This window comes from Apium graveolens, chromosome 10 (assembly GCF_009905375.1).
Source record: "Apium graveolens cultivar Ventura chromosome 10, ASM990537v1, whole genome shotgun sequence".
NCBI classification, from domain to species: domain Eukaryota; kingdom Viridiplantae; phylum Streptophyta; class Magnoliopsida; order Apiales; family Apiaceae; genus Apium; species Apium graveolens.
Window position 1 is genome coordinate 95,225,490 of NC_133656.1, and position 11,833 is coordinate 95,237,322.

General features: G+C 36.5%; 1 protein-coding gene and 1 non-coding gene across 2 annotated transcripts; one reads left to right on the forward strand and one right to left on the reverse strand.

Moving 5' to 3' along the window:
- Positions 1–469: 469 nt before the first annotated feature.
- On the reverse strand, positions 470–916 carry LOC141690767 (uncharacterized). The gene has a single exon (XM_074495538.1). It carries the CDS (start codon positions 914–916, stop codon positions 470–472), a length of 447 nt encoding a protein of 148 aa, XP_074351639.1.
- Positions 917–5,343: 4,427 nt separating this feature from the next.
- On the forward strand, positions 5,344–5,450 carry LOC141694351 (small nucleolar RNA R71). The gene has a single exon (XR_012563665.1). It is a non-coding gene; the product is annotated as a small nucleolar RNA R71 (small nucleolar RNA).
- The last annotated feature ends 6,383 nt before the right edge of the window (positions 5,451–11,833 follow it).

The following is an 11,833-nucleotide window of genomic DNA, read 5'->3' on the forward strand; positions in this document are numbered from 1 at the left end:
TTTCTTTTAGCAAAAATTTGATTCGACATTGTTTCAACATGTGGGTTCTGTCTGAAGTACCGAATAACATTCCTAGACAATCTCTTCAACAAAGGTCTTGTGCAAAAAGTGTCATCCTGGAATCTAGAGTAAAAACCGTTCAATCACAAGTTTCAAAAAGACACCTTACTTAACTACGTTTAAATAATCTAAAAGGCACTATATATATAAGTTTTTGAAAAACATGTTAACACCAATTACTATTAAAGTTCAAGAGAGAGTAAAACAAATTAGCTAAAAATGTCTCTATTTTTTTATTTTTTCAATTTTTTTTGTTTTTTTAAGAATTACACTAAAACCCTCCCCCATACCTAATCATGCATTGTCCTCAATGTATGCAAAAGAGAGAAATAATCAAGGAGAATGATGAGAATATACCTGATAAGGGATGAAGAGAGTTAAAACTACCTACTGAAAGAGACTTACTTGATCATGGGTCCTCGGAATCGACTGGCAACTCTAAAAATGGTTTGAGACGTTTTCCATTAACTTTAAATATTTCACGATTTTTAAGATTTTCAATTTCAATAGCACCATGAGGAAAAACTACTTTAACAATGTAAGGTCCCTCCCATCTAGGTCTCAATTTTCCGAGAAATAAATGAAGCCTAAAATTGTACAAAAGAACCTTTTGACCGGGTGAAAAGGATTTTCTCAAAATTGATTTATCATGAAAAACTTTGGTTCTTTCTTTATAGATTTTAGCATTTTCATTAGCATCATTTCTCATTTCCTCTATCTCAGACAATTGCAACTTCCTATGACTACCGGCAGTGGGTAAATCAAAATTCAACTCCCTAATGGCCCACAAGTCTCGATGTTCAAGGTCAACCGGCAAATAACAAGCTTTACCAAACACAAGCCGATAAGGAGACATACACAAGATAGTCTTGAACGCGGTCCCATAGGCCCATAAAGTATCTATCAACTAAGTTGACCAATCCTTCCTATTGGAGTTGACAGTCTTTTCTAAAATCTGTTTGATTTGCCTATTTGAGACTTCAACTCGACCACTAGTTTGAGGATGATAAGGGGTGGCCAATTTATGAGTGATCGAATACTTTTTTTAAGAGAGACTCAAAATGATGGTTCTTGAAATGTTTGCCTTGATCACTAATGATAGCTCTAGGTGTACCGAATCGAGAAAAGATATTCTCTTTTAAGAATTTAAGAACGACCTTGTTATCATTAGACTTAGTTGGAATGGCCTCGACCCACTTAGACACATAATCGATCGCTAAGAGAATATAGAGGTTGCCAAATGAGCAAGGAAATGGACCCATAAAATCTATCCCCCAAATATCAAAAATTTCGATAATTAGGATCGGATTCATTGGCATCCTATTACGTCTTCTGATCTTTCCTAAGTGTTGACACCTACTACAAGCGGCACAAAATTCCGCAGAATCCTTAAACAAACTAGGCCAATAGAAACCTCTTTGGATTATCTTGGCAGCCGTCTTTTTGCACTAAAATGACTTCCACAAGCTTCATCATGACAGAAGGAAAGGACACTTCTAAACTCGTGATTTGGGACAAACCTTCTAATGATTTGGTCCAGGCAATACTTGAAGAAATAAGGGTCATCCCAAAAGAAGTATTTGACTTGTGAAAAGAATTTGGATTTATCTTGCTTGGACCAATGACTCGGAATGTTGCCAGTGACAAGGTAATTAACAATGTCGGCAAACCAAGGGAGGGTAGAGATAGAAAGAAGGTGCTCATCCGGAAAAGATTCATTCAAAGGCAAGTCAACGGTTGACTCTACTACCAATCGAGAAAGATGATCGGCAACGACATTTTCAGACCTCTTCTTATCCCTAATTTCTAGGTCAAATTCTTAGAGCAACAAGATCCACCTAATCAAACGAGCTTTTGAGTCCTTTTTTGAGAAAAGATATCGAAGGGCGGCATGATCGGTGTAAACAATGATTTTTGAACCAATAAGATAAGACCTAAACTTCTCGAGGGAAAATACTACGGCTAGAATCTCTTTTTCGGTGGTTGAGTAATTAAGTTGGGAATCATTTAAGGTCTTGCTAGCGTAGTATATGACATGAGGTATCTTATTGATTCGTTACCCTAAAACTGCCCCGACTGCATAGTCGGAGGCATCACATATCAACTCAAAAGGCTCATTCCAATCGGGAGATTTAATTATCGGGGATGAAGTCAATTCTTTCTTAAGGTGTTCAAGAGATTGTAAACAATCAATATTGAACTCGAATTTGACATCTTTGGAAAGAAGATTGGTCAAGGGTATTGCCTTTTTACTAAAATCCTTAATAAAATGCCTATAAAAACCCGCATGTCCTAAAAATGAGCGAATTGCTTTGACCGGTTTTGGTGGAGGGAGACTAGCAATGAGATCAATTTTAGCTTTATCAACTTCAATTCCCTTTTCTGAGATTTTATGACTAAGGACGATTCCTTCTTTAGCCATGAAATGACATTTTTCCCAATTAAGAACGAGGTTCATTTTTTTAGACCTTTTCAAAACTAGGTCAAGATGGTTTAGGCACTGATGAAAAGAAGAACCAAAGATGGAAAAGTCATCTATGAAAATTTCTAGGAATTCACCTACCATATCGGAAAAAATGCTCATCATGCATCGTTGAAATATAGCAGGGGCCGTGGTCAAACCAAAAGCTAGACGATGATAAGCGAACGTTCCGAAAGGACATGTGAACGTGGTCTTTTCTTGATCTTCAGGACCAATGGGGATTTGAAAATATCCGGAAAAACCATCTAGGAAATAATAATAGGAATGACCCGCTAACCTTTCTAACATTTGATCGATGAATGGTAAAGGAAAGTGATCTTTTCTAGTGTCAGAATTGAGTTTCCTATAATCTATATACACTCTCCAACCAGATTGAACGCGAGTGGGAACTTGCTCGTCATTCTCGTTGGTCACTACAGTAATACCCGATTTCTTAGGTACTACTTGAATCGCACTTACCCACGAGCTATTGGATATAGGAAAGATGATCCCATTATCTAGGCACTTAAGAATTTCCTTCTTATAAACTTCCATCAAAGTTGGGTTCAACCTCCTTTATGGCTCCCTAACTGGTTTAGCATCATCAACCAAGTGAATCCTATGTTGGACAATTGCCTGACTAATTCCTTTAATATCAGAAATACTCCAACATATGGCTTCATTATTCTCTTTAAGCATACTTAAAAGTTCCCCTTCTTGAGATGAGGTCAAATTAGAAGCAATTATGATGGGAAAAGATTTATTAGGACCAAGAAACTTGTACTGAAGAGTGTTAGGAAGAGGTTTGAGTTCTAATTCTGGTGGACTTGGCTCAACTGGTTCACTAGCTTGATAAAGGGACCAAGGGAGTGATTCAAGCTCTTGGTTAGTTGTAGGATTGGTGGACTCTAACATCTTATTGACCTCATTAGTGTAAACGGAATCAACCCAATTTTCACCAAAATGATTTAAGCAAAAGTCAAGAGCATCATCGACACTCATGGTTTCATGATCAAGCATTTTATCAATTAAATTAATTTTCATGTGTTGGTCAAAATAGTCATTGGGTTGGTTCCCGACATGAAAAATATTGAGATCAATGGTCATATTTCCAAATGTTAGTTTCATTAAACCGTTCCTATAATTAATCAAGGCATTGGATGTGGCTAGAAAAGGTCTTCCTAGAACGATTGGAATTTTATTTTTAGGATTTTTGACTGGTTCAGTTTCTAGGACCACAAATTTAATGGGAAAAACAAAATCACCAACCTTAATCAACACGTCTTCAATTATTCCCTTAGGAATTTCGATAGAATGGTCAGCTAATTGAAGTGTGACATTGGTCTTTTGAAGTTCACCTAGACCGAGTTCTTGGTACACAGAATATGGAAGAAGATTCACAATAGCACCTAAGTCAAGTAAAGCTTTGTCAACAAAAGTGTTGCCTATGACATAAGAAATAGTAGGACAACCGGGGTCCTTATATTTCACGGGAATTTCATTCGAAAGAATTGAACTAACTTGAGATGTCAAAAAGGCTTTCTTAGGAATATGAGTGATTCGTTTATGAGTACATAACTCTTTTAGAAACTTAGCATAAGAAGGAATTTGTTGAATGGCATCTAAAAGAGGAATGTTAACCTTAACTTGCTTGAAAACTTCTAAGATCTTGCCTATTTGAGCCGATTGTTTGTTCGAAATAAGTCATTGAGGATACGGAGCTTTCGGCGTAAAGACTCTTTCGTTAGACAAATCAGGGCTAGGTTTCGAAGGTGGTGCAATCGAATGAGGTGTTTCGCTAGACTCGAAATTCTCGGGTTGCTTCGAGTGATCTAGACTCGAACTCAAAGGTGAAGGATTAGGTTCTGAACTCGAATTCTATTCTTCGTTAGCATCAACACCAACTCGATTTCTCACTTGATTTCCCGAGCGTAGAGAGATGGTGGCGTTCACATCATGAGGTCTTTGATTAAGCGGAAATTTATGATTCACCTCGGATTGACTTGGAAACTTATTCTTCTCACGCTCACAAATCGTGTTAGCTAATTGACTCATTTGAACCTCTAACTTAGATATGGCTTGGGAATTGGAATTCAATAATTACCTATCTTGGGTCATGGTTTGCATGAAGGCTTGTTGAGATTGAGTCAAATTAGTTTGAGATTTTAGCAAAGCCTCTATACTTTTTTCTAATGAATTAAGTTTCTTATCCGAATCATTAAACTCGGGAGGATTCAAGGGTGCTTGAATTGGGTTTGGATAAGGATTTTGACTTGAAGTGGGATAGGAGTTTGGATTAGGCTTTTGAAAAGTGGGTTGAGGAGATTGGTAGTTTTGGCCTTGGGTCCATGAAAAATCGGGTGGTTCTTCCACCCGCGATTGTATGTGGGTGCAAATGGGTCATTACTAGGTCTAGGTTGAAACATAGCATTCACTTTCTCAAACTCTTGAAATTTTTGAGGTCCATGACTATGAGAGTTATAGTTCGCACACATAGACGCTTGGGAAGGGGCATTAGTGGTTTCTAAAGCTTCTAATCTTCTAGTAAGAGTAGCTAACTTCTCTTCAGTTGCTATAGAATTACCCACTAAATGCAAGCCCTTGTTAGCAAATGAACCGAGTGTTTCATTGTGCTTACTAGGCTCCCTATTTGGCACCCTAGTAGACTCCCACAATATGGTCTTTTCCGCTAGTTCCTCAAAAAATTCCAACCCTGATCCTCGTCATTTTCCATGAATTTGCCTTGACACATAGACTCTAACAACGCGGTTGTAGAACTATCTAAGGCCTCGTAAACAATCTTACAAAGTCTCCACTTTTTTATTCTGTGGTGGGGACATTGGGACAAAAATTTTTTAAATCTATCAAAATATTTTCAAAAAGACTCGTTTTCCTTTTGATGAAATTGATTAATCTCATTTGTAAGTCTCGTAGTCTTATGGTTTGGAATTTTTTTTTTTAAAAAATGACTACGAATCCCTCCCAAGTTAAAATAGAATTAACCGGTAGGATATATAACCATTTTTTAGCATTTTCTTTAAGAGCGAAATTGATGAGTCTAAGCCTAATGGAATCCTCGATCAATTGCTGGAGTTTTTGTAAGGCACAAACCTCCTCGAATTCATAAATAAAAAGATACGGATCCTCACCTTCACTCCCGGTAAATTTAGGTAACATGCTAATATGATGAAATTTAATTTCAAAATTATTACCATTAACCGGCGGAAGAGTAATACAAGAAGGTTGGGCCGAATGGGCGGGGTAACAACGATCCTTAAGAGAAACTGCCATGTTTACTACAGGTTCAAGAATTTCTACGGGTTCGGATTCCGATGAGGAATTACGCTCAATTGGTCTCACTAACCTAGAGGAATTATCTCTAATCCACGTAGTACGCATAAACAGGATATGCATCAAGTAGCAAATAAGTGCAAGAATTTAAAACACGCAAAAGAAAGGGTGAAAAAAATCGAAAGAAAAATTCTAAATCTATGGTTCCCTAAAAGACTCTAAGACTTACTCCTAACAAAAAGATATTACTAAAATTCACAAAACTAAAAGTATTATTTCTGAATGTCCAGGTAGGTGCAAGCATTGCCAAGAGGCTAAACACCAGCCTAGTCACCAATTTAAATGGCCAGGTAAGCTTTCGCTAGCCTAGACACCAAAGAATGAATACTTAGAGATTTGATCGTTTCGGGTTTTCTTCCTAGTTGAGCGTGAAGTCCTAGGGGCTAATGTCTACTTAATTTTATTAAAAAGGCTATGGTATGCAAAATGATGGATTTGATGGTTGTGGGCCAAGAAAAGAGTGATGAAATCCCTCCCCTTATCTTGTGATGAGATTTTGCCCTTAAAATTTATTTAAATGATGCAACACACAACGAGATATAAAAGCGATAAACAATTATGGATGCTCTAAACTACGTGTCCTAACTAAAGAAAAGAAGAAATTTATAGTACCTTGGGTCCTCCAGCAATCACCACAATTTATAAGGTACGAAAAATTAAAAATAAGAAAATAATATCTAAGATGATGTGCTCCTAAGTGAACAAATGCATGATGCAACAATTATGTATTTAACTAACTAATTTTTTTAAAAAAAGTTTTGAATTTTGAATTTTTTGTTTTTTGTTTTCTTATAACTAATGAAAAATACGAAAAGAGAGAGATACGGTTTACCCAAGCAACCTTCCAAAAATTCCTTCGAGCTTTGGCAATTTTCGGAGTTCCAACGAGCTTTCCAAATCTTCAATTTTCTAAAAAAAAATTAAACAAAGAGAGAAAGTACAATAAATTCGAAAATTTAAAAAATAAAGGCGCTAAAAATAATTATAGTCCCCGTCAGCGGTGCCAAAAACTTGATGTGCCAAAAATAAACATTTTAATTGCAAGCGCATAATTTTTGTTTTAATAATTTGAGATTCGTTCCACAAGACTAAATATTTTTCACAACCTTAAATTTTAATTTAGGCGAACTAGAACGAGAGTTTTAAAAGAGATTGATTAATCTAGCTAACTAAAACCAAATTTTAAACTAAATATAATTATTTAAATTAACTAAAATTATTTTTTTTAACTAATTAATATAACTAAATGTATTACCACTAGCGAGTTGCAAAAAAAAGAGAAATAAAAATTTAAAGGAAAATCTACTAAAACTAAACGGAATTAATTTATTTACAAAAATAGTTCTTTTTTAGAAAAAATCGAAATGTCTTGTTTGTAAATTAAGCTAACCAGAAATCAACACAAGCACCCTAATTCAAGTTAACCCGTTGCTTGTTGAACTACTTAATTAACACACAAAAAAAAAAGATTCAACACATACAACAACCTCAAGCTATGATCTGCAGAATTCAACCATAAATTAAACCCGATAATAAAAAAAACTCGGCTAACAAACTAGTCTAACCTAGCAAATCAAAAGAAAAAAGAAAAGAAACAACTCGGATGAAACAGCAAAACACTCGGAAATAAAACGAATCGCGGCTATGACAAAACAAAACAAAACTAGCGAAACAACTTGGAGCCGTGATAACTCGGCAATGTACGAAAACGGAACTCAGCAAAACCGCACAGGACTCGGTACAGGACTCAAAGAAACCGGAACGATTTAGTTAACTCAGTGCATAACTCGGACAACAAACTCGACGAACTCAGTGGATTGAGGCGAACTCGCCGCCGAGACTCAGCAACAGAACTCAGTAAAGCAAATCGTGGTAATCTAAACTCGAAAACAGGAGGTCTCGAACTCGGACTAGACTTTTGCGAGTAAAAAAACGGAGAAAAAGATGAAACTCAGGAAACAAAATAGGGGAACTCCAACTCGGACAACTCAGTCCCGACTCGGTGCATCGATTTAGACTCGGCAAGAACTCTCAGGCTCAACTCAGAGAAATATGGAACAAAAGGAAAACAGGTTCAACTCGCCGCGACTCGGGCAACTCGGTGCACGACTCGGCTGTTGTGAGTTAAGAAGAAGGAAAGAGAAACGAGGGGGTTTGTAGATTTGTGAAAAGGGAGAAGGAGGAGCTGCGGGTTTGTAAAAGGGGGAGGTGAAGGAGATATAAGGGGTCGCTGTTTGACTTAATAGGAGAGATGGGGTTGGTTTGCAGGTGAATAAAGAAGAAGAAGGCAGAAAGCATGAAGGGGGTAGGGATTTAGGTTGAGAAAAGAAATCGAACCTGGTAATGATTTGTAAAAAAAATGAGATTAAGTTAAACACAAATTTACTATTACAAATATTTTTCTAAAACAAGAAAAATGCAGGGACAAATTATGTAAAATTAGGCTAAAATAAATTTATTTAATCAATCAAAGCCCCAACATAAATTTATTTTATATGGAGATTTAGCCGAAAATTAAACACAATAACTACTAAAATCAAATCTAGTTTATCACTAGTCTAAAATTATTCTACTAAAATTAAAGGAGATCTAAACACAAGAATATAAACTAGCTCCTTTCACATCCCAAGCTTATTACTTGTTGGATTTAGAAAGATATCATAGCTCAATAAACTATAAAGGCAACCATAATAAAAATACTTGCATTAATATATAAAAAAACAGTGTTTACAAAGATGAAGAATGATTGCAACTTGGAAAGTAGATCTACAACATTTAAGGAAATGAGGCTACTACTAAAAATGGAAAACACTAGGTTAGCTATGTGCTACTTGGTGTGGTTTACAAGACAAGGGGTGGGTATTTATAGGATAAGAATTAGGGTTTTAGGAGTGTTGGCTAAATCCAAGCCATACATTTGTCATGTGTGTTGGTAGAATCTTGACCCTTGAATGTAGCCAACTCCCATTTTCTTTTCCTTTCATTTATTTTCTTTTCTTCTTTTTGCTTCCACTTTTTCCCTTCTTGCATTTTTCTTTTCTTTTTCTCCTTTTTTGCTTTTTTTGTACAAAATACCTATAAAAACAAATTATTAAATTATTAAATTCGGGATTAAGCAATAAATAGGTATTAATTAATGCAAAATTATGAGATTATCACCTCCTCCATGTCACACTGAATTCCTTTGACAGCCATGCATCCATATTTCCATCCTGCTCAGCTTCATTTGAAATTTTGGCTTGCTAGTCTTCTACATCTTCCTTATAGGATATCATGATTGCCTGATAGTCTTGGTTAGACATATCAGTTGTGAGAAGTTGTTGGGTGATGTTGGCTTGGCCTGCAAGTTACTAGTAAATCATTATTTGTTAAAGGTTAGGCTTGAGTATCTTGCGGCCATCGTGAGATGAGGTGTGAAGGTTGTGTGGAAGTTTGGTTAATGGATGTTGAAATTGATGATTAGTATTTGAGGTGGATGGAAGAGTTGGTGAGACTGTTCCTGTGACAGGTGTCACAGTTTGACTCACAGTATGAACTGTGATTGTGATAGTGTGTTGTTCACTAGTAGAGTGAACCTCCATTGGAATTGGAGGAGTTTTGACCAGGTTATTATAATGTACCATGGTCTCAAACCCTTGTCCCTCTTGTAGGGGACTTTCACTTGAAGGTGCTTGAATATATGCCTCCCCAATAACTGAATCATTGGTAATTGTACTCTTAGCTTCAATTGACAAAGCAATGTCAGATAGGGTTGTGAGGGGAGTTGTTCCTTCTTGAGAAACCTCCAATTGAATTGGAGAAGATTTAAGTAGATCTCCTTCAAGAGTACTACCCTCAAACCTTGCAGTCTGTGAAGACTGTTGTGCATATGAAGGTGAAACTAGAACCTGCACAAAGTCTTCAATAAAAACTGATAAAACCCTTTTATTTTTATGATGTCATCAAGGTCTACCTCAGCATGTAGCGTCTCACCATCTAAAGATTGTATCTAAGTGGTGACCACAGTTTCTTGAACTGTGTCACTTGATGTTGGCAAGGCTTGAGAAGAAGATTCAAGCCTTTCATTGTAAGATGAATAAATTTGAGAAATGAGATTAGTGAGTTCAAGAATGATTTTTGGGAACTCCCCCTGAATGGATGATGGAGTTTCAAGTGATGTGCTCTCACTCTGTGTGCCAACCAAATGACTTTTTTCACCCTCTTGAGAGTGCTCAAGAGGGGGTGCAGACTCTTGACAATATGCATTGGGGAGAATGCTTATTTCAATAGTGACACCTTGTTGAGAAGGTGCCACTAGAGTCTGTTGTTGCCCATCTGTTACAACTGTATCTTTTTGAGAATATGCAAAGGTGGCCATTTGAGTGGTCAACTCAACCTTCCTTTGCTTCTTTGGCTTTCTGATGAAGGGTGATTAAGTATGCATTTGGTCCTCACCACTCTCAGTACCATAGGTGTTTGCTTTCTCTTCCTTTTACTAACTCCATCCTTTTGAGTGGATGAAGTAGTTGGCTTTTTAGCATCTAATTGTTGTGAAAGAAGGGTCTCAGTTGTGAAAGGCCAATGTGTGCTATCCTGTTTGTGTACTTCTACATGTGCAGGGGCCATAGCTGTGCTAGATATTGCACTGGATCTTATATCAGGCATAGGGTAAGGGTAAGTTATAAATCTCTCCAACATGAAATTAGTGACATTTAGAACTACCTTTACCTGATTCTTTGTAGTTAATGAACCAAATAGAACTTTAGACACATGTTTAAAAATGCCCATTTGATTTCTGTCTTTCCCATCAAGTATATGGATGTCAGTTACTTTATTGTTTGAAGTGGACATTATAAATATAGGGAAGAAACTTTCTTTACCTCTACTTACCAAAGGCATTGTTATCCTTGTGCTCACTTCTGCCATGATCAAGCTTCCAATATTGAGCTGTCTGTTGTAAGCCATGGAGTACACCAACTTCTGCACTATACTAGAGATGTTGTCATAACCAGTCTTTCTGCATGTGAATGCTCTTATGATAGAGTCAAACACAAAATACCATTCTCTCATTAGGTTCTTCTTGTTCAGCCTGGCCATGTCAATCTTCTCACTCTAGTTGATGAAGGCCATAAACTCAGCCAATTCATGTGTTGTTGGAACCTCCACAATATTGTCTGTAGGAATACTCAAAGCTTTGTTAACATCATTAGCATTGAATTCCACAGCTACACCCTAGATTGTGCAGTTCACCACCAAAGATACAGCTTGATTTTCATGGACAATGGTGTTGATAACCGCATAGTTCTAGGATTCGTTTAACACGTCCAGGTAAAGCACAGGGTTAGCAGTCAAGGCCCCTGCGAGATAGTAATCAGCAATGAACCTCACAAAACACTTGAAGTTGTTAGGGGCTGGGTTTGCATCAACAAATGCCATGTAGTTGGTTTCCTCTTTTGGGATAAAAGCTATAATGTTGTAGGCAGCCATTGAAAGAGTTTGAGTTGGAATGGGTAATTGTTTAGAGAGAGAAAGATCTTGAAACAAGTGAGAGCGGTGAAAATTTTCATAAATTAGGTCAATTGAGATCTCGAAAGTGTAAAGAGGGGTTATGTCGAGATGTTTGGGTATTTATAGGCTAGAGAAGTGACTTGTCGAGAAGTAAGGAATAAACGGTTGATATTTGCTTATCAAGAAGTCACGTGAATTAGAAAACTCATGTCAAGATGTCAATGTCAAGATGTCAATATCCCGATTCTTATCGAAAACTAGATAGTGATTTATCGAGATGTGGAAAAAATACCCAGTTTGTCCTAATTAGACTGAATTATTCCAATTTATATTGAATAAATCAACATAGAATTCGAATGGATTTTTATATCAAAAGTATTTTACTGAAATAATTTATTGAATTAAATAATTTTCAGTTCTGAGTTATTGATAAATCTAAAAATTGTACTTGTAGTGAACTCTATATAAATATGT